The 25,009-nt window shown below is 42.8% G+C and overlaps 1 protein-coding gene across 2 annotated transcripts in view; it reads right to left on the reverse strand.

Moving 5' to 3' along the window:
- The window catches only part of LOC137257374 (uncharacterized), a 49,531-nt gene that overhangs the window by 14,981 nt on the left and 9,541 nt on the right, over nt 1-25,009 (reverse strand). For both annotated transcript variants that reach the window (XM_067794704.1, XM_067794703.1), the window contains 3 exons: nt 23,779-23,962; nt 20,556-20,628; nt 104-129 (listed from right to left, as the gene is read on the reverse strand). In XM_067794704.1, the coding sequence (XP_067650805.1) occupies nt 104-129; nt 20,556-20,628; nt 23,779-23,962 (283 nt within the window). The remainder of the gene's footprint in view (nt 1-103; nt 130-20,555; nt 20,629-23,778; nt 23,963-25,009) is intronic.

The raw sequence follows: 25,009 nt of genomic DNA on the forward strand, positions 1-25,009 counted from the left end.
CCACAGCACGTAACCACTTAACCACTGATCCATTGAACTACAGCCCATGTTACTAGTAACTGAAATGCTATGGGTTATTAAACTTATAGGTCATTAAACTTACCTTTGTTATCTTGTAAATAGAATCCCCTGAAACAGACAAAACACGAGGACGTTAACACCCCGAAGGACTACAGTTACACAATCACTTATAACACACAGTGTATGCGGTTCTAGCTACAGCTCGATGTACGTTGAAGGACGGTCTGACGTAACAGGCACTGTAGTTCAAACAATCACTCGATTCCTACAACCACTCAATTCTAACATGCAAATAGACAATACAACAGAAGTTAAATTGCTGTGTGTTATGTCATTTTTGCAAATATTGTACAAAATCCTCATCATAAAAAGAAGACTCGTTCACATGACACATTGGAATATTTATGGCTACCGTAATTGTATACATTTGTCAGAAAATAAGGCATACGATGCATGTTAACGCGTGCCTCGCATCTATTTTGCATGAGAGATTGATTTAGTTGATGCAAGGGCGTGCATTAGCCCCACTGGAATATCCCCCTCCTTCCATTATTCCTCGAGACACACCTCGCCGGAGCACTACCAACCAGGAGCACGGGATATGTCACCATAGATTTTTAAGTCTATGGAGGTGTGCATTTGGACACATATGTGATGTTTGGTTTAGTTTCTTTGTTGTTTAACACAACAATAGTCCAGGTTAATGGCCTTACATAAGTCAATCCTGTGATTGACATTATGAACATCGACCACATATTTAGGATACAGTGACATGCAAAAACCCAGACAGCGAGGCCGATCCCGTTAGTTGTCTTCTACGACAAGCATGGGATGATGAAGACCAGCTCTAACCCAGATCTTCACGTGTTCCATTGTGTTATGTATAGTACATACCTTCCAGGATATAAGTATTACTTTCAGCTATTGGGTAGTATAGTGGTGACGGAAAAGAAGAAAAGTAGAAAAGAAAGTGGACAGAAGGAACAGAGGATATGTAGGTTCTAGAACGGACAGATGAAGGGATAAAGACTTGATAGATAAGTTGATAGGATTCATTTTGAGATCCTTAATCTCAAGAACTCATGAAGAAAGACTACTCCGGACTCTCTTCGTCCAGTGAATGAAACCATGGAAGCACTGAGGCATTAATCATCTCCGTCCTGATAGCACAGCCTCACCTCTCTGTGGGCACCCTTCTACCTCGCACCCTGTCTACCTCATCTCCATCCTGATAGCACAGCCCCATTTCTCTGTGGGCACCCTGTCTACCTCATCTCCGTCCTGATAACTCAGCCCCACCTCTCTGTGGGCACCATGTCTACCTCATCTCCATCCTGATAGCACAGCCTCACCTCTCTGTGGGCACCCTGTCTACCTCATCTCCATCCTGATAGCACAGCCCCACCTCTTTGTGGGCACCCTGTCTACCTCATCTCCATCCTGATAGCACAGCCCCACCTCTCTGTGGGCACCATGTCTACCTCGCACCCTGTCTGCCTCATCTCCGTCCTGATGGCTCAGCTTCACCTCTCTGTAGGCACATAAGTTACCCTGTGACCCCCAGATGATCGATGGGTCATGAGATATCTCCTCTTCATCTCACTTACGGCAGTCGGATTACCCTGTTTGTTTCCGGCAATATGTAATTGGGTGATTAATAATGCATGCTGTTCAGCTGAATCACAAACAGTCGTATTCCGCCTAATCAGCGCCATGCTGTGCTGACTTGGGACAGCTTTCAGGGAGAACACGGTGAAGAACGTGAAGCCAGTAACAAGGACCAGAGTATAAATCAGTTCACTCATCATAGGTGATATCATGGTTCCTACCACATTCACGGCGTTGCCACGTTGTAATTATTGTGGCTTTTGTAGCTATTGTAGCTATTGTAGCTACCCTAGAGTTATATGCATTTCAAATGAGAATATAAACCTTAAAATCTATATATATATATATATTGAATGTCGTAATACCATATGCGCTGGGTTTGGTAGAAACCTGGACAATGGGGAGGGACAATGAATGCAAGTAGCTCCATATATGACTAGTAGGTGCTGGGTTTGGTAGAAAAATGGACAATAGGGAGGGACATTGAATGCAAGTCGCTCCATACATGACTAGTAGGTGCTGGGTTTGGTAGAAACCTGGACAATGGGGAGGGACAATGAATGCAAGTAGCTCCATATATGACTAGTAGGTGCTGGGTTTGGTAGAAAAATGGACAATAGGGAGGGACAGTGAATGCAAGTCGCTCCATACATGACTAGTAGGTGCTGGGTTTGGTAGAAACATGGACAATGGGGAGGGACAATGAATGGAAGTAGCTCCATACATGACTAGTAGGTGCTGGGTTTGGTAGAAACATGGACAATGAATGCAAGTAGCTCCATACATGACTAGTAGGTGCTGGGTTTGGTAGAAACCTGGACAATGGGGAGGGACAATGAATGTAAGTAGCTCCATACATGACTAGTAGGTGCTGGGTTTGGTAGAAACCTGGACAATGGGGAGGGACAATGAATGCAAGTAGCTCCATATATGACTAGTAGGTGCTGGGTTTGGTAGAAACCTGGACAATGGGGAGGGACAATGAATGCAAGTAGCTCCATATATGACTAGTAGGTGCTGGGTTTGGTAGAAAAATGGACAATAGGGAGGGACATTGAATGCAAGTCGCTCCATACATGACTAGTAGGTGCTGGGTTTGGTAGAAACCTGGACAATGGGGAGGGACAATGAATGCAAGTAGCTCCATATATGACTAGTAGGTGCTGGGTTTGGTAGAAAAATGGACAATAGGGAGGGACATTGAATGCAAGTCGCTCCATACATGACTAGTAGGTGCTGGGTTTGGTAGAAACATGGACAATGGGGAGGGACAATGAATGCAAGTAGCTCCATATATGACTAGTAGGTGCTGGGTTTGGTAGAAACCTGGACAATGGGGAGGGACAATGAATGCAAGTAGCTCCATACATGACTAGTAGGTGCTGGGTTTGGTAGAAACATGGACAATGGGGAGGGACAATGAATGCAAGTAGCTCCATATATGACTAGTAGGTGCTGGGTTTGGTTGAAACCTGGACAATGAATGCAAGTAGCTCCATACATGACTAGTAGGTGCTGAGTTTGGTAGAAACATGGACAATGGGGAGGGACAATGAATGCAAGTAGCTCCATATATGACTAGTAGGTGCTGGGTTTGGTTGAAACCTGGACAATGAATGCAAGTAGCTCCATACATGACTAGTAGGTGCTGGGTTTGGTAGAAACCTGGACAATGGGGAGGGACAATGAATGCAAGTAGCTCCATATATGACTAGTAGGTGCTGGGTTTGGTTGAAACCTGGACAATGAATGCAAGTAGCTCCATATATGACTAGTAGGTGCTGAGTTTGGTAGAAACATGGACAATGAATGCAAGTAGCTCCATACATGACTAGTAGGTGCTGGGTTTGGTAGAAACCTGGACAATGGGGAGGGACAATGAATGCAAGTAGCTCCATATATGACTAGTAGGTGCTGGGTTTGGTAGAAAAATGGACAATAGGGAGGGACATTGAATGCAAGTCGCTCCATACATGACTAGTAGGTGCTGGGTTTGGTAGAAACCTGGACAATGGGGAGGGACAATGAATGCAAGTAGCTCCATATATGACTAGTAGGTGCTGGGTTTGGTAGAAAAATGGACAATAGGGAGGGACAGTGAATGCAAGTCGCTCCATACATGACTAGTAGGTGCTGGGTTTGGTAGAAACATGGACAATGGGGAGGGACAATGAATGGAAGTAGCTCCATACATGACTAGTAGGTGCTGGGTTTGGTAGAAACATGGACAATGAATGCAAGTAGCTCCATACATGACTAGTAGGTGCTGGGTTTGGTAGAAACCTGGACAATGGGGAGGGACAATGAATGCAAGTAGCTCCATACATGACTAGTAGGTGCTGGGTTTGGTAGAAACCTGGACAATGGGGAGGGACAATGAATGCAAGTAGCTCCATATATGACTAGTAGGTGCTGGGTTTGGTAGAAACCTGGACAATGGGGAGGGACAATGAATGCAAGTAGCTCCATATATGACTAGTAGGTGCTGGGTTTGGTAGAAAAATGGACAATAGGGAGGGACATTGAATGCAAGTCGCTCCATACATGACTAGTAGGTGCTGGGTTTGGTAGAAACCTGGACAATGGGGAGGGACAATGAATGCAAGTAGCTCCATATATGACTAGTAGGTGCTGGGTTTGGTAGAAAAATGGACAATAGGGAGGGACATTGAATGCAAGTCGCTCCATACATGACTAGTAGGTGCTGGGTTTGGTAGAAACATGGACAATGGGGAGGGACAATGAATGCAAGTAGCTCCATATATGACTAGTAGGTGCTGGGTTTGGTAGAAACCTGGACAATGGGGAGGGACAATGAATGCAAGTAGCTCCATACATGACTAGTAGGTGCTGGGTTTGGTAGAAACATGGACAATGGGGAGGGACAATGAATGCAAGTAGCTCCATATATGACTAGTAGGTGCTGGGTTTGGTTGAAACCTGGACAATGAATGCAAGTAGCTCCATACATGACTAGTAGGTGCTGAGTTTGGTAGAAACATGGACAATGGGGAGGGACAATGAATGCAAGTAGCTCCATATATGACTAGTAGGTGCTGGGTTTGGTTGAAACCTGGACAATGAATGCAAGTAGCTCCATACATGACTAGTAGGTGCTGGGTTTGGTAGAAACCTGGACAATGGGGAGGGACAATGAATGCAAGTAGCTCCATATATGACTAGTAGGTGCTGGGTTTGGTTGAAACCTGGACAATGAATGCAAGTAGCTCCATATATGACTAGTAGGTGCTGAGTTTGGTAGAAACATGGACAATGAATGCAAGTAGCTCCATACATGACTAGTAGGTGCTGGGTTTGGTAGAAACCTGGACAATGGGGAGGGACAATGAATGCAAGTCGCTCCATATATGACTAGTAGGTGCTGGGTTTGGTAGAAAAATGGACAATAGGGAGGGACATTGAATGCAAGTCGCTCCATACATGACTAGTAGGTGCTGGGTTTGGTAGAAACCTGGACAATGGGGAGGGACAATGAATGCAAGTAGCTCCATATATGACTAGTAGGTGCTGGGTTTGGTAGAAAAATGGACAATAGGGAGGGACAGTGAATGCAAGTCGCTCCATACATGACTAGTAGGTGCTGGGTTTGGTAGAAACATGGACAATGGGGAGGGACAATGAATGGAAGTAGCTCCATACATGACTAGTAGGTGCTGGGTTTGGTAGAAACATGGACAATGAATGCAAGTAGCTCCATACATGACTAGTAGGTGCTGGGTTTGGTAGAAACCTGGACAATGGGGAGGGACAATGAATGCAAGTAGCTCCATACATGACTAGTAGGTGCTGGGTTTGGTAGAAACCTGGACAATGGGGAGGGACAATAAATGCAAGTAGCTCCATACATGACTAGTAGGTGCTGAGTTTGGTAGAAACATGGACAATGAATGGAAGTAGCTCCATACATGACTAGTAGCTGCTGGGTTTGGTAGAAACATGGACAATAGGGAGGGACAATGAATACAAGTAGCTTCATACATGACTAGTAGGTGCTGGGTTTGGTTGAAACATGGACAATGGGGAGGGACAATGAATGCAGGTAGCTCCATACATGACTAGTAGGTGCTGGGTTTGGTAGAAACATGGACAATAGAGAGGGACAACGAATGCAAGTAGCTCCATACATGACTAGTAGGTGCTGAGTTTGGTAGAAACATGGACAATGAATGCAAGTAGCTCCATACATGACTAGTAGGTGCTGGGTTTGGTAGAAACCTGGACAATAGGGAGGGACAATGAATGCAAGTAGCTTCATACATAACTAGTAGGTGCTGGGTTTGGTAGAAACCTGGACAATGGGGAGGGACAATGAATGCAGGTAGCTCCATACATGACTAGTAGGTGCTGGGTTTGGTAGAAACATGGACAATGGGGAGGACAATGAATGGAAGTAGCTCCATACATGACTAGTAGGTGCTGGGTTTGGTAGAAACATGGACAATGAATGCAAGTAGCTCCATACATGACTAGTAGGTGCTGGGTTTGGTAGAAACCTGGACAATAGGGAGGGACAGTGAATGCAAGTAGCTTCATACATAACTAGTAGGTGCTGGGTTTGGCAAAAACCTGGACAATGGGGAGGGACAATGAATGCAAGTAGCTCCATACATGACTAGTAGGTGCTGGGTTTGGTAGAAACATGGACAATGGGGAGGGACAATGAATGCAGGAGCTCCATACATGACTAGTAGGTGCTGGGTTTGGTAGAAACATGGACAATAGAGAGGGACAACGAATGCAAGTAGCTCCATACATGACTAGTAGGTGCTGGGTTTGGTAGAAACCTGGACAATAGGGAGGGACAATGAATGCAAGTAGCTTCATACATAACTAGTAGGTGCTGGGTTTGGTAGAAACCTGGACAATGGGGAGGGGGAATGAATGCAAGTAGTTCCATACATGACTAGTAGGTGCTGAGTTTGGTAGAAACATGGACAATGAATGCAAGTAGCTCCATACATGACTAGTAGGTGCTGGGTTTGGTAAAAACCTGGACAATGGGGAGGGACAATGAATGCAAGTAGCTCCATACATGACTAGTAGGTGCTGGGTTTGGTAGAAACCTGGACAATAGGGAGGGACAATGAATGCAAGTAGCTTCATACATGACTAGTAGGTGCTGGGTTTGGTAGAAACATGGACAATAGAGAGGGACAACGAATGCAAGTAGTTCCATACATGACTAGTAGGTGCTGAGTTTGGTAGAAACATGGACAATGAATGCAAGTAGCTCCATACATGACTAGTAGGTGCTGGGTTTGGTAAAAACCTGGACAATGGGGAGGGACAATGAATGCAAGTAGCTCCATACATGACTAGTAGGTGCTGGGTTTGGTAGAAACCTGGACAATAGGGAGGGACAATGAATGCAAGTAGCTTCATACATGACTAGTAGGTGCTGGGTTTGGTAGAAACATGGACAATAGAGAGGGACAACGAATGCAAGTAGTTCCATACATGACTAGTAGGTGCTGAGTTTGGTAGAAACATGGACAATGAATGCAAGTAGCTCCATACATGACTAGTAGGTGCTGGGTTTGGTAGAAACCTGGACAATAGGGAGGGACAATGAATGCAAGTAGCTTCATACATAACTAGTAGGTGCTGGGTTTGGTAGAAACCTGGACAATGGGGAGGGACAATGAATGCAGGTAGCTCCATACATGACTAGTAGGTGCTGGGTTTGGTAGAAACATGGACAATAGAGAGGGACAACGAATGCAAGTAGTTCCATACATGACTAGTAGGTGCTGAGTTTGGTAGAAACATGGACAATGAATGCAAGTAGCTCCATACATGACTTGTAGGTGCTGGGTTTGGTAAAAACCTGGACAATGGGGAGGGACAATGAATGCAAGTAGCTCCATACATGACTAGTAGGTGCTGGGTTTGGTAGAAACCTGGACAATGGGGAGGGACAATGAATGCAAGTAGCTCCATACATGACTAGTAGGTGCTGGGTTTGGTAGAAAAATGGACAATGGGGAGGGACAATGAATGCAAGTAGCTCCATACATGACTAGTAGGTGCTGGGTTTGGTAGAAACCTGGACAATGGGGAGGGACAATGAATGCAAGTAGCTCCATACATGACTAGTAGGTGCTGGGTTTGGTAGAAACATGGACAATGGGGAGGGACAATGAATGCAAGTAGCTTCATACATGACTAGTAGGTGCTGGGTTTGGTAGAAACCTGGACAATAGGGAGGGACAATGAATGCAAGTAGCTTCATACATAACTAGTAGGTGCTGGGTTTGGTAGAAACCTGGACAATGGGGAGGGACAATGAATGCAGGTAGCTCCATACATGACTAGTAGGTGCTGGGTTTGGTAGAAACATGGACAATGGGGAGGACAATGAATGGAAGTAGCTCCATACATGACTAGTAGGTGCTGGGTTTGGTAGAAACATGGACAATGAATGCAAGTAGCTCCATACATGACTAGTAGGTGCTGGGTTTGGTAGAAACCTGGACAATAGGGAGGGACAGTGAATGCAAGTAGCTTCATACATAACTAGTAGGTGCTGGGTTTGGCAAAAACCTGGACAATGGGGAGGGACAATGAATGCAAGTAGCTCCATACATGACTAGTAGGTGCTGGGTTTGGTAGAAACATGGACAATGGGGAGGGACAATGAATGCAGGAGCTCCATACATGACTAGTAGGTGCTGGGTTTGGTAGAAACATGGACAATAGAGAGGGACAACGAATGCAAGTAGCTCCATACATGACTAGTAGGTGCTGGGTTTGGTAGAAACCTGGACAATAGGGAGGGACAATGAATGCAAGTAGCTTCATACATAACTAGTAGGTGCTGGGTTTGGTAGAAACCTGGACAATGGGGAGGGGGAATGAATGCAAGTAGTTCCATACATGACTAGTAGGTGCTGAGTTTGGTAGAAACATGGACAATGAATGCAAGTAGCTCCATACATGACTAGTAGGTGCTGGGTTTGGTAAAAACCTGGACAATGGGGAGGGACAATGAATGCAAGTAGCTCCATACATGACTAGTAGGTGCTGGGTTTGGTAGAAACCTGGACAATAGGGAGGGACAATGAATGCAAGTAGCTTCATACATGACTAGTAGGTGCTGGGTTTGGTAGAAACATGGACAATAGAGAGGGACAACGAATGCAAGTAGTTCCATACATGACTAGTAGGTGCTGAGTTTGGTAGAAACATGGACAATGAATGCAAGTAGCTCCATACATGACTAGTAGGTGCTGGGTTTGGTAAAAACCTGGACAATGGGGAGGGACAATGAATGCAAGTAGCTCCATACATGACTAGTAGGTGCTGGGTTTGGTAGAAACCTGGACAATAGGGAGGGACAATGAATGCAAGTAGCTTCATACATGACTAGTAGGTGCTGGGTTTGGTAGAAACATGGACAATAGAGAGGGACAACGAATGCAAGTAGTTCCATACATGACTAGTAGGTGCTGAGTTTGGTAGAAACATGGACAATGAATGCAAGTAGCTCCATACATGACTAGTAGGTGCTGGGTTTGGTAGAAACCTGGACAATAGGGAGGGACAATGAATGCAAGTAGCTTCATACATAACTAGTAGGTGCTGGGTTTGGTAGAAACCTGGACAATGGGGAGGGACAATGAATGCAGGTAGCTCCATACATGACTAGTAGGTGCTGGGTTTGGTAGAAACATGGACAATAGAGAGGGACAACGAATGCAAGTAGTTCCATACATGACTAGTAGGTGCTGAGTTTGGTAGAAACATGGACAATGAATGCAAGTAGCTCCATACATGACTTGTAGGTGCTGGGTTTGGTAAAAACCTGGACAATGGGGAGGGACAATGAATGCAAGTAGCTCCATACATGACTAGTAGGTGCTGGGTTTGGTAGAAACCTGGACAATGGGGAGGGACAATGAATGCAAGTAGCTCCATACATGACTAGTAGGTGCTGGGTTTGGTAGAAAAATGGACAATGGGGAGGGACAATGAATGCAAGTAGCTCCATACATGACTAGTAGGTGCTGGGTTTGGTAGAAACCTGGACAATGGGGAGGGACAATGAATGCAAGTAGCTCCATACATGACTAGTAGGTGCTGGGTTTGGTAGAAACATGGACAATGGGGAGGGACAATGAATGCAAGTAGCTTCATACATGACTAGTAGGTGCTGGGTTTGGTAGAAACATGGACAATGGGGAGGGACAATGAATGGAAGTAGCTCCATACATGACTAGTAGGTGCTGGGTTTGGTAGAAACATGGACAATGGGGAGGGACAATGAATGGAAGTAGCTCCATACATGACTAGTAGGTGCTGGGTTTGGTAGAAACATGGACAATGGGGAGGGACAATGAATGGAAGTAGCTCCATACATGACTAGTAGGTGCTGGGTTTGGTAGAAACATGGACAATGGGGAGGGACAATGAATGCAAGTACATACGTATACAGTATGAACAGTGTTTATGTTGACACGGTCATGATGATGCCTGACTGACCTGCTGCAGTTCCCGGTCGGAATATACCCATTCAGGATAGATTACATATACCCAAGACTTAGTGCCTTGGGTATATGAGGGACATACAGTATGATGTGTATAGTTCCACGGCCGCAATGGCCACTATCACGGGCCTACACATACCTGAACACGCCACCTGTCTTACAGCTACAAGTCAGGACACAGATGATTTTCCGATACAGGTTATGTGTCATCCGGGTGTTTCTGCCTTACGCTACCCAGCAATCACGCCCACATCAGTCTGGTTGTCGGGGAAACATACCCACATTTCATGAATTTCCCAATAACACGGAAAGCAGGATATCATCTATTGCAGTCGAGAGGGGAAACAGCTCCTGAAGCTCACACAAAGACAACCTTTGCCAAGCTGTTGGGAAAATGTACACACCATAGACCTCCAATACTCAGGGATATCATGAACATCATCCTACACCATAGCTCTACAACGTCTACAACACGAGCAGCGGGAGATGCATGGGTTGAGTCAATGTACACAGACGTTGACTAGGGAGCTCACCGCTAAAAACAATGCTGATCGATTACAAACGCTGAATGGCCCGATGATGAACATATTTCATGATTCATTGATGATGATTAGCCACGACCACGAAGTACCCAGTACAGACCAGCATGGGAAAATATGTGGCTTTCGTAGTGATACAAGGTTCGGGTGTCAGCCAAGTGTAAGCGACCTGGGCTGCAGTTTTGCTTTACTTGTTACAGTATGTCTATTAAAATTATCAAATGAATGGCCCACTCACGTTTTTTCTGTATAAAGGGCAAGTATACACGAACTTAACTTTTTTGTCTTGCACTTTTTAACCATAAAATGTGTTTGTGAAGTAGTTTTACCGCCAAAACTGTACATAAATGAGAAGCAACTAATTTGCGTTTAATCGATTTCCACTTTAATGGTGAATTTTATGTTCATAATAAACACTCATGTTTTATGTCCTTGGAAATGACTGATAAACCGACTGGTAAACGAAAAACGTTGCTAGAATTACTTCACGTACTGCAGGTATAGGTGTGGTTCTTGTTTCTCGATGCGCGGGTTACTGTTTTAATACGCTTGTTGCCTGGCCATCAGATGGCTCTGTGGTTCCATACGATGATGGCAAAGACCTCAAAATTTGGATACCATTTCAGCACTTATTTTAATACTTTCATGATAAGAAAATGAGTGTACATTTTCAAACATCGATATAAACTAACTGCAATATTTCACTTTGTTTAACATAGGAATAAATGTGATTTTTGTGTGTACACCTCCCCTTTAAATCCTTCCGGGAAGAAATAGGAAAAAATACTCTACACGCAAATATAGTCATATCTATGATACATACAGAACAAACCAGAACAAACAACAGTGGATTGGTTGTAGCATTTATCAAATACGCAAGACATCTCATACGGACGACCTCGTTTACAACGTACCATCAAGGATCGGTTTTGTGGTTTATCTGGTCCAGGCTTGACCGTCTACCTGAGTTACTGACTGACATACTGAAGTGAATCTGATGACATCGTCCAAACATGTATTGCCGCTTTCTCGCCGACTTTGTCAGTCGGTGAGTATAAAATAGATTCATACATTGGTGAGCATTCAATTCAAGGCGCTAATGTGTAGCAGTCACTGGGTAGTCAACGTGATCACATATGAAGCCATGGAAAAGGTATCCCAAGACTACATTTACTGCACAGGACAACAGGCCTGCCACAATAGCTGTGGAAGTTGCATGATTCAACAACACATTTGTAACAGTCGACACAATCAGTTACATTCTAGGGTCGCTGGCATGAGTGGGTAAGTACACGGGAACATGGCCCTGGCCGCTTTAGCATACATTCAGACACCTAATTCAGTGAAGCTGTTTTGACCGTAGTCCCCAGTTATTCGAACTAACACAGTTGGACAAAAAACACGGAAACTATTCACCGTTGCAATTTGAGACACACATGTACATTGGAACTACCCCTGTTTTGTCCTATCTACTCCACACTACCCCTCGTGATAGGCATTATATATACCACTATAGTCAGATTGGTGAATGTGTCAGAAGAACTGCCTCTTGGTACATCTACCACACTACATACAGAGCAGACATACACCTCTCAAGGTCTACATCTATCTGGCGTTAGTTAAAACTTACTTCTCTGGCGAGAACGTCGGTACAGTTGTAATGACAAGGACATGTCGCTCAAACACACCGTACCGTAGAGAGAGAGGTGCGTCCATTATGGGTATCCGGAGCGACGCCCACCTCACCTGCTGAGGAACACATCTGTCCAGAGCGAACCTCCATTAGGTCAGACGATTGTCAGCATATTTAGACCAATTACCGGCAACAATAGACCGTCTGTTCCGAGTGTATGAGACGTTGGGTATTAACGTCAACGCGATTGTATTCCAGTAATAATAATCCAACTAATCCCCATGTACGATCACGGGTTGACATAAACTAACCCCACCTGAAACAACACAACAAACGATAAGCTTTCATTTCTCATTCACTGACATTAACACTTAACAGGGGTTCAACCGGAAGTGTTATAATCCCTTACTACTTGCAAAATGTACACTCCACTGAATCTGTAGGACAAACAGCATAGTGGCAATTGTTTTCCTGGGACATCGGAAAACGGCAGTGACGTCATTTTGCAAACACGGTTTCTTTCACTGGGCCTATTTATGACTTGATGCTATCATCTCGCGTGGCACGAGTTTCTACAAAGGATCTCATATTTGATTATATATGGTTTCTTGTATCTAACAATCTGATCCAGCGGAACAAGGAACTCTTTTGTGTAATTACCGATTGGATGATTTTTCTTTTGAACACGCCTAATAGTTGGGACTTTTTGTCGTGTTTTTATTATACTCTTATCCCTTTGATATGATAATGTGTTTGAACTCAGGCACTTCGATTTTATAGTGGTAGTTAGATGGAAAGAGGAGAACGCTGTCTTTTATCATAACATATAACATTCCCTATAGTACAAAATAGATTTACGTTGAAATTTGCCCGTCCATGAATGATTTAAAGCGCAGTATTACTTTTGTTTTTCTTCACTACGCATAAGCCAACAAACAACAGACACGTTGTCGATGTGTCCTGTATTTAAAATCTGCAGCTGGCAGCCAGGACACTTACTTTACAGCTTTACAAGTGATGAGCATCACCCATGTTTAACTGACGGCAAGATTCACAAATGTGCCATTTTGTGACCGTCAAAAGTTACAATCATGAATCAGCAATTCTAATGACACTTAAACGTGTCTTTTCGAACACATTATTGCGGTACAATACATGAAGTTTTAAGTAATTTGGACAAGAGATTAGTCTTCAAAATGCTTTGATTTCGACATAGGTTGGGAGTTTTGAGGCTCGCTCCTACGCATACAACCGTCCATGGCTAATAATGGCGTAATAGCATCTTGTAAGAAAGACACAATTTTAGGATAACTCACCAACAGATATGGACGCACTCATCACTTGCATGAGACGGACAGTTTACCTCCGGCGGTACCGCAAGACAACGGCAGACTGAGACACTTGACAACGGAGAGAGAACCCAATACCTGGCTTCAAGCATTGTGCTGGCTCAGTAGAGGACACACAACATCACTGTGAAATGGTTGACGCCCACTGCACAATACTGTGTGCACTGCAACAATGTCTCAGTGGAGCTCACGTTGGTAAGTGTGTATTCACAAGTCAGCACAACATACCTGTTATGTTCTTTATGTCCGATGCAAGCGCTTATTATTTAGAAATGTACATACAAAGTGTTCCTAACATTTACTGCAGACATGCACGTCCTGGTGTCAAGCTAGACCTGCAAGCCGTTCCTTTACAAAGTGGTAAAATTCTTTCATGACAAGTACAGAATACAGGTACATGAGGGTTACATCTGTGAGGGAATGTCAATAGACCTGCATTGGATACTTCAGCCTTGCGGCGCAGCGCCGCCAGATAACTAGCACCTCGGAAACATTTGTTGGAGATAGCAGTAGTGGCTCTAAACTATGACCTTTTTACAAGCATTGTTACCACTCTAAGCCTGTATTGTCGTGGTGAATGTCTACCTAGATTAAGTACGCCTCGGTAAATACATACCACCATATACATAGTGTATGTGCTTCTAGCATAGATTCAGGCTGGTTAGTCACATTTACTAAAGGTATATTTGAAATGTTGTTGCGTATTAAATTCTATAGTACATGTAATACATTGCACATGGAGTATTGTATAGGAAGGATTCGTGCTGAGTGTGTTACTGCTCTGTATGCGGCTTCCCTTGGACAGGTTCGCATTTCTGGGAACACTGTATTGATTGTGGTGCATTGAGTGGGGCTTGAAACCGTCTTAAGAAACTCGATATATTACTTTTCGTCAAATATTAACACATACAAGATAATGTCTTAGTGACCAGAGATCTATAGTATAACAAGAATGTGCATTAATCTGGATATACAATGTCCACCGTCGATTATCCTGCCTATCATATCTTCATTCTACCCTGCAACTTCCTTTATAACAACAGAGCCTGTAAAAACCGTACTAACACATTGAACGTCACACTAACCGAGTGCCAAACCAGTTCAAAAATGCATATTTCAAAAGGTTGGATAATGTCGTTTGTGAGCATACCGTATGCCATGGGATTTGACAGTAGGAGAGGGTATTTACGTTGCGCAGTTACTTCCCTTTGTCTTGTCTCTAATCATACGTCATGATATTTTGGCCACACAAGCATTTATCCTGAGGTAAACCTAGGCAAGAGTTATCTCCTCTTATCAAATTAAACTTAGGTGTACTGTTCTCATTGAAGTTAATGTTGATACTCGCGATTGACATATTTTTTTTTATTTTTGAATATTTATCTAAAATAAATTTACTATATAAAAATGTCCAGCAGGTAGACGGGTTTCATCAGGCACTTTAGATGCGCTAACACCTGGTGTTTTCATTGATGAATCAATATTTGTAATAAATTACTGTTTTTAGAAACTAATATCTGTGTCCAATCCTACATACTGCTTTAAAACTGATTTTCCTGTTTAATTTCATATTAGCTGCTAACAGGAGGTAGACGGGTTTCATCAGGCACCTCAGATGCGCTAACAGGAACAATTGGTGTTTTCATTGATGAACCTCAATTATTTTTTTTATAAAATCCCGTTTTAAAGGCTAATTATTATGCTTAATCCTACATACTGTCTTAACAATTGATTTTCCTGTCTTTTTTCATATCAGTACTGAAATATCTTTATAAAAACACGTAATGAATAATACAATATATTTGCAGTAAACAATTTACTTTTAAGAGAACTTTTATCGACACATTACTTGTTACAGACAGTGCCACATGAGGGTGTCATTTGTCGAACAAATGAAGTGGTCACTTGCCATTTTCATTACATGATTAAATTCGGGACACATGTTGCTACAAAATGATACCAAAACATAGATGCCCGTGAATCTGAATAGCAGTGCAGTATATTTTACCATTAAGGGGCTGAGGGTATGTAGAGCGATAAACTATTCTGAAGCGTGTCAGCCTCTGCTGGAACGGGTTACATTTGCTGATTTGACGTTGATGATTTTATACACAACCAAATACAACACTCGATTTTTGTTGTGTGTGTTTAACGATAAGAATATACCAAAAGGTTAATATATGTTCTAGCCTAGGTTCTGTGTGTGTGATTTTTTTATGGATAATATGTTTGTGCTATCCTCGAGGGGAATGAAATGAAATATAAATTCAAAATAGGGTACTAATAAATAAAACAAGCAAAACTTTGTAATTTGGTTGCTCAGTGGTAGTTTATCTGCTATTTGCTGTATGTAAGTCTCTTGAATCTGCTACTCGTCATCAGTATCACTGTCATCAGTATTGAGGCAAAGTTCAATGACAAGCTTTTCGATTTCATCCTCCAGGGCAATTTCTCGATGCCAATAACGATTCTCTATTTCCATCACATGTCTGCAACAGTCTGACCATTCCTTCTGATCAACAGATGGCAATTGTTCTTAGCAAGCCCTCTGTACAGACGCCTTTTGAAATCTAAATTCTGGGACCCAATCCCAATTTTCAAAATTGCCCAAATTAATTATATGGTGTTGAAATCAGCGTAATAAGGAGGTAATCAGAGAACAGTATGCCCATGGGTTTTCAGAATTTCATCGACATGATATTCAGGGTCGTGTGAACGTGATTTCACCAGTGCATGCAATTCAGCCTTCAACATTGAATGTTTAAAAGCTATATCATGTTTTTGTAGCCACGATTTGATTTCATCTTTCCAATGTGCAGTTGTTGGAGCTTTGTCTATTTGCTTGCTATGGTGAGGGGCATTGTCCATTATAACTTCTGCGTCTTGGGGCTGATTAGGAATAGGTTTTTCTTGCAACCACTTACAGAAATTGTTGAAATTCATTTTGTCATGGTAATCGCCGCGTTTTTCTTTGGCTTTAAATATGAAAGAAGCATTAGGAATGAGCCCTCTATTGTACCAGCATTGACTATAATTAATCTTCAGCCTGTCTCTGATGGTACCCGAATACTGCCAACTGCTCTCTCCTCATCAGTTTGCCAACATTTTGATACTGTGTGATGGGTGTGTACCCATATTTTGTCGATGTACACGACTGGAAGTTTTTTTTTCTTACGGTACTGACCAATAATTCTGAAATATCTCAAACGCCATGCAGCGATGTCTTTTCGCTCCTATCTGTCTGAACGAAATTTGTCTGTTTGAAACCATTTTTTCTTAAGCGTTCCTTTACCCCCGTATATCCTAAATCATTTTCATAATGCTCATCACTGTTGGTATTGTCTTGGTTACTGTGTTGCGGTGTCGAATGTACTGGTGAATTGCGCACTTATCAAAATCATCACATTTTTCTCTTCGTTACGATTACGCACTTTACCTGGGCTTGTGAACTTACGGGTACCCATCGCGTGAACGCTTTTACCTTCGACATTTATTTTGCGCAAGGTACTGACAGATGTATAAGTAGCATCGCTAGCTTTTTTTAGTGCACTTTGTGTGCTGTCGGAAATAGATGTATTGAATGACATTGTAGGCAACCTCACGTGTTTGTGAATGGATAACTTGACCCGTTTACCCAATTTACAGTGCGACATGATAAATTTCATATACCTGCAGAGTTTATTTCTCTTTTCACAATCCACTTTACGAAATACTAGTATACAAATGCTCGAGCAGAAACACGACTCTTCCGTGTCACTGAGTAGTGAGTGACTGCTGCAAGTATCATGAAAATCGCGTGCGCGAAGTTTTCAAACCTGTTACCCCTTCGAGTGGGTAGTGCAACACTTTACGGTACGATTCCCATCTCCTTTCACGAACGCGTCTTTCGCACACCTCATTTTCAATGTTGGTTGGACAATACCTAGCGAAGACAACGTAGAAGGAAGGTCTGCTGTAGCGCTGGTTGTAGGCTGAGTGTCAGGAGAACGGGATGGTGCTTTCACACACCCGTAAGAGTTGTGTCGGGCGCTGTAGTATAGTGCATTAACTGCTGTTGTTCTGGAGTAATGGGTGTCCAAACATTACTCCCGATTCATTACACAATGGCTTTACATTAAGTGGGGCCTTTGTCAACGCCTTATCTGAAATAATACCTGCTCCACGCCACATTCAAACAGTACTTACCAGTAACCGGATGTTTCCGTGGTGCGAGTTTACTTCCCCTGTTCCTCCTTAGGAATGACCAGACGGACGTATTCAGATTGTAGTCACACATTTCTCCACTTATGCCCGAAGTCTACTCCAGTTTAATCCACAACTGATCTCCACTTATACCAAACCTCTGCTGCATTTATACCACAACTCTACTCAAGTTATACCAAACCTCTGTTGCAGTTATACCACAACTCTACTCCAGTTATACCACAACTCTACTCCAGTTATACCAAACCTCTATTGCAGTTATACCACAACTCTACTCCAGTTATACCACAGCTCTACTCCAGTTATACCACAACTCTACTCCAGTTATACCACAACTCTACTCCAGTTATACCAAATCTCTACTGCAGTTATACCACAACTCTACTCCAGTTATACCACAGCTCGAGTATGTCATTACCACCGATCACTGAACACTCTGTGTTGACTGTTTGTGTCCTGATGGAGGCTGTAACTCTGTATACTCCGTGTTTTCAAACTTTGAAAGTGTGTGATTCAAGCTGATTCACGTGTACTCAGACCGCCAGAACCGTAAATGAAAGAAGTGGTAGAATGCTCTCCTTCAAAAGGGGGACACTCTCGTTGTAGCGAAGTCATCTACAACGACGATGTCGCCAGTCCTCTCTGACTCCTTAAACGGAGTGACCTCCACTAGACCAGGTCACTATGGACTGAGCGAATTGGGGCATGTATAAACTGCAAGCACGAATAATACCGATCTCTAAAAGGGTCCTTACAATGTTCCTGAATACACCAACTCATTGCAGAATCATAAACATCGCAAATGAGCCATTCCCCAAAGTGCATAAAGGTCGCTCTTAATGCCGACCCTTTCTGAAGGCAAATTGAACACAGAGGTTATGAAAAGCTAACATGAATTTCAACAGAGGTGTCCTGTTCACAATAATTGCATGATAACAACCAGGTCAGGAAGCCCTTTGTAATTCCCGTATACGCTCTAGCAAGCTATGTATCAATTCCTTTGCATCTGGTGAGAATATGTTCAGCTGCTCGTTACCTGGACGTATGTGTCTTTGTCCTTGCTCTATACATTGCGTGCACAGGGGACACTCGGCCCCCCTTATTGTAATCGCTTGTTGTCTTACGTTTGTTTGCGTAAATTGTAGGCTTTTGTCTTTAACGTGTACTGTGAAAAGGTCCGTTAACTGTGGGTCACATATACCCCAGTGTTGCCAACCAACCATTGTGTCCTACCAACCAAGTAAGACAAGAAAACACAAGCCTGAGTTCGTGACAGTCTGTCAAATATTCTTCACTGGGTAACAAGTTTGTAGAGTCCAATGGACATGCACTTAAGGCTTGCAATCTAATATCATTTGGTATTTTTGCAGCTCGCAACCGTATACCATTTGGTTTTGTTAATGTTATGATTCGTAGTAGTAGTAGCAGTAGCAGTAGTAGTAGTAGTAGTAGTAGTAGTTGTTGTTGTTGTTGTAGGAGGAGGAGGAGAAGGGGGAGGAGAAGGTGAAGGTGCAGCAGCAAGTGCCCGCCACAAGATCCATGCAGCTCAGTATGGAGATGACGTATTTTAACTTGATTAGCCACGCGAGACGTCTGATTCTCACTGAATATATGTTTTAAATATTCAGTCCAACACTCTTCATGATGCTTTGTTGAACACCTTTCGCTGCACATTTCTGGGACATTGGCATGTACGGAGACTAAATATAATCACACAGTTTTCCATACTCTTTGTATAGTGGTCGATTGACGTGACTTTAATATGGACATAATGACCACTAAAACCTGACATACTTCCTCTGGAACGCAGGAACGTTCCCTTTCAGTAATCTACACAGTTTCAATGTAGTGCAAAACTTGAATCCTTGTTATAACGCCACCGCCATGTGTTGTGCAACTAGGCAGCAGTTGATTGTAAGAATGTGTCTTACATCGGAAATATAATGTGCCGTGTTGCCACCTTTCCATCATTATGGATACTGAAAAAAAAATTTTTTTGTTTCTCTTTTGAGTGGCTGAATTGTCATATTTTAGTGTTTGCTGTTAAAGCCACACGCAGCAATATCCGATGAGATGGCAGGCATCAACCAGACCACTGGGTGGGACCGCCCTGTTACAAGCATTGGTTGTTCTAACCGATTTAGTTGGTATAATGTATGTGTGAGTTTGAGAGTCGTGGAGAGTACTAGGATAGTGGTCATAAAGTTAAGAAAGATTCAACTGGCGATTTCTGAAAGACCAACAGACGGCATTTAAAATATCATGGCGAAGTTAGCCAATGGAGGTAACTCTCCTTTTCCCGAGGGCTCATCGTGAGCTTGATGAACGAAACAGGTAAGGTTGGTAATACAGACTACACCAATGGGGACACACCAAGCAGCACTGGTACGACACATTGCCGTAGAACCCCTTCTGTTTTCAAGAAGGTAGCTGAAGTCCTTGTAGCTGCCGTGGAAACGCTTCAAATCGGATCAGAACTCATTGGGTTCCTTTCAGCGACCCTTATGCCCGCAATTTCCCCTGAAGTGATGGCTTCACTGGCCTCATGATTTCAGAGGTGATGTGGAACACGCAAAACTTATGATAGAGAGACGGGCAAAAACGAGACAGCTCACTGATGAGGCGAGCTAAAGATGTACACAAATCTACATCTCGATATTCACAGAATGTATCATCGACTAACCAGTCACCTTACCGTCATCCTGTATTTCACTTTGACCTGTTAGTCCAGTCCCTTCCTGTGACCACCCAAGCCGATGCAAGGTATTCTTAAATGTAAAATAAACCATTATTGTGTGACAGTGCATAGGGTAAGTGAGGAACTAACGACTTGGACGAAACACCTGAAATTCTTAGGAAGGTCAAGCGTTACCTGATAAAAGACACCAAAACCTTTCTAGTCTAGCCTCTCCAACTGGGTTCCTCATCTTCACAAAAACTGCTGTGTCCTTAAAGAACTGAACTTATGTATGTCTTAATTGCTCGCCAGGACATCAATAGTTTGAGTGTACAGAGCAGTGTACACCTGCATAGTGCACAATGTACAACTTCAATGGTAAATTGATTTGTTCTAATAGTATCAGTCAGATATAGTCTAATGACCGCCGTGCAAGGTGCTGCTTTTAACACCTCTACACGATCTCCGATTGATTATCTACATAAATAACTTGCTGAATCCAACTCTGACACATAAATAGAACATGAATTTATTCACATCGGTTCTTTAATGTGTATAGCTCTCGTAAAACCACTGAAGAGGATTCAGAAGACAAATTGTGTGCGCTGCTATAAATACCCCTCCCCTTCCACACACACTTCCACGCGCGTCCTCCTCGCCTCCTTACATCTCTCTCCTCCCGACCCCCCTGAGTCACCTTACGTAATTTCAGTGAGAATAAATAAATCAATAAGATCAGTATCCAATCAGTCACCTATTTGTACGTGTATGAGCTGAGCTTCTCGCATGTCTGACATTTGTAGGTAATCCTGGTATCGATTATCGACCTATTAATACTGATATGGCCAGAGTAGGGAAGGCACAGATTAGGGCAGTATGTGAACTGTTATTACCATGTAGCTGCCACTATCTCCACGGTCTGGAAATGTATGTGTTCGAATGCAACATTCTGCAAGTCTGTTGTGACGTATAACTTGCCCTATTCCAGCCCTGACGAAACTGATCAAATATATACGTCTGTCAATAATAAACCACTTTAGAACAGATCAGTGCCGTCGGGTATACATATCTCCCAAATATTCTAAATATTTCTTGTTGAAACTATAATAACGCGACAAACAAGAATCCCGTTTCCCTCTCGTCAATGTGGCAGTGCACACTGACCTATTCTGCCAACTGTTCAACAATCATCTAGCACTATATTCAACTGCTAGTTGTATGATTTCGGTCAGATATGTCATTATCTTACCTCACACATAAATGGCGCTTTTTGACTGGCTAAGCACTCTTCTATTATTTTCAGTGTACCCCACTTACAAGTGAGGTACATTGCAATGTACCCCGCTGCCAATGGCAACTCATTCGGTACTTCGTGGTAGTACTTCTTTATCTCGAATAACATTGAATCACGCATGATGCACGGAAATTACCGATGTTTTGCGAATGCAAATCGATGTAAGGGAGATAACTCTTTTTCTTGTGTCGTCTGCAAAATCTAGCAATGGCTAAGACAGATTTATCTCGCATTCCAACAAATTAATTTTGACAAAACGTTCAAGTGTTGTCCCTATGAATATTAAGAAGGTGGTTTACACCGTGGCGACTTTATTAAAACAATACCAAACAATACAGCAATATGCAAGATTCGAATTGTTTGATTCACACAAGATAGGCTGAAGTATGGGGTCCGATACCCAAACAGTTCAAACTTAACATTGAGGTGTTAGGTATGATAAATACGTTGTTCACTGTCCCTCAAGTCTCACAGGTCGATGTACCCTCGATGTTTGTTTATGTTCCCTAAAGTGCAGGAGAGTGCTGGCATTACTGTAATTTATTTATTTCGATATATGTATCCAGCAATTGAATTTGTGATTAAAATCTTTCGTTCTGCACAGTTATAAGTATTCCAACACTAAAAGGTGATAAAACCTCATATGAATGACATATCTAAAAATAATAAATGAATATGTAATATTATACCAGTACGTAAACTTAAGAAACTTCAACCTTCCCGTGTTTGTGACAAAAGCTACGGGTGGACCAGGCCTCGCTGACCGTGTCTGCGAACACCTGGTATCATGACTTACTGTTAGTGGTCTGTCACTGCATGCTTGTCATGTAGTGAAGAAAGTGGCTTTGGTGGGTACAGTCTACTTTGTCGTGATAAGACCATGTCTATAACTAAGATGGTAAATTTGGTGTGCGATTGTGATAATTCGAGACCATCAACGGTTGGATCTACAATGTTCAAGAATGGGAGGGGTGGGGATATAGCGCACCACACTTCACAATATTTTACTATGCACATTGCACCACACATCACACTTTACTACAGACACTGCACCATACTTCACAACTCTTTACTATGCACATTGCACTACACTCTCCAACACTTTACTTTGAACACTGAACTACACTCTACAACACTTTACTTTGCACATTGCATACATCACTGAACACACCATTACGCCACGCCACGCCACGCCACGCCACGCCACGCCACGCCACGCCACGCCACGCCACGCCTCGCCACGCCACACCACACCACACCACACCACACCGCACACAGTCAACACAAAACTATACACCAAATAGCTACAAACCTTATTCCACATAATTATCGTGTGTTTGTAAATTCATTATATTTGCAACAAGCAACCAAGTATGTCAAGGTATGCACCATGTATTCCCCGTCCGGTGCGTTTTCTGGTGGTCTATTTATTGAGCTTATAATACGTGGCCGTTATAGCCCGAGGATATTTTTCTGTGGAATAAACTTTAGAGATAAGAGTCCGACGACTTTGAGCACAGGCGAACTGCACATAAAGGCGGCATGTTTTATCGTGTTGTATATTAATATTGTATTGGGAGCGTTGTGTACGTGTTGTGTACGTGTTGTGTATGCGTTAGCGACATGTCGTGGAAACAGTATTTAATAAAGCAGGATCCTTGTTTTAGCCAGATCTGTTGTGATGCATCTTCCTAAATGAGCTGTGGCGGATTTTAACATTATCTGTTTATCATTGTTTATATGCAGGCATACTACAACACGTGCTTCAGTGTTTCTTAAAGGGGGTAGTATACTAAATTAGTGTAGGTATCTTAATTCCCCGTGGAAAACAAGAATCTGGTTCATACTTTCGGTTCACTTAACGGTTTCCGGTAATGTTTCACGTTTGATAAGACGTGTGATAGAACTAACGGTACGTTCTACATAAAATCTTCAGCTTTTACTCACCATGTTTAGCTGCGAAAATCCGTTTCTCGCAGCCATGTCCACTCTCTGCAAACTGTCGTCTGCCTTAAGAGTATCATCTGCTCGACCGTCGTCTGCTTGCTGTCCAGGTGTGAAGGGCAAAGAACATCGCTGTGTCGTCCGCTTCCGCTTGGTGACAGAGTTAGGGCGGGAAACCACAGGGGGCCTGCGGGATTTAAAACATCGATAGATAAGAAGAGCCGATCTATTATCACGCTGTGTCGACATACTAAAGAGAAGGGAAGATGCGTTGTTTCATAATAAAATGTCACAAAAGTAAATAATAGTCAGTCACTTTGGACAAGAGTATTAATGAAAACCCATTCCCTCCATTTGAGTGCCGTGTCGAGACATCAAGAATTCATCACTCAATAGATTTATTGTTTGTTGCTGTCCAACTCAGGTACAATTCGTAATTCCTATATCCTGAAGGATGCTGACATTTTCACGCATAAATAAATCTGTTAAAATCTGGAAATGATGGGTATATTGAGCCTTCGTGTGGTTCTGAGGTCAAATATTTTTCCACTAAGAAACGAACACCGATGACTGAACGTCTATCGTAAACGTGGTGGCACAGTACGTTCAACATCCTACATGGCAGGCAGACGGAGGCTCAGTACCTGATCATTGTGATCCGGGACCAAGGACGATCTTTAGAGACCAATGGAGGAGATTTATCCTTCATCAGGGCTTACGAATAAGAGGATATGCATTCACAACCAGGGCCACAGACCGCATAGTAGCCTAAGTTTCAATTCTCTTTCAAGTTAAGGATATGTTAGGCAGGGCCTAGAACTGTTCCGATCTGAGAAAAGATTAATGAAGAATTTACTTTCATCTGGTTGCGGGTCTTCACTGCAATAGACAGGTATTACTCGTGCACACAAGGAATACTAACCGTCTGCTTAAGCCTGACAAACACACATAAAGGCATATTTAAACAAGAGGACATGTTGGGCGATTACACAGAGCATGAAATAGACATAAAACTATTATTCTTCGCAATCCCAGCAGACACAACGCGGACATTACTTCTATATACATACACAATATAGCTAAACATTGTGTAGCATGAAAGGATTGCCGTGAAGTGAACATAAGGGTATCACTATATATGTACTTCCTTTTCATTAATGTTTCAAGATATGAGGGAATTGTGACCCTCGTCTCACCGAGTATGCCCTGGTTTCAGCACCATTACCGTTTTCAC

The sequence above is a fragment of the Haliotis asinina genome, chromosome 12 (assembly GCF_037392515.1).
Source record: "Haliotis asinina isolate JCU_RB_2024 chromosome 12, JCU_Hal_asi_v2, whole genome shotgun sequence".
Lineage (NCBI taxonomy): Eukaryota > Metazoa > Mollusca > Gastropoda > Lepetellida > Haliotidae > Haliotis > Haliotis asinina.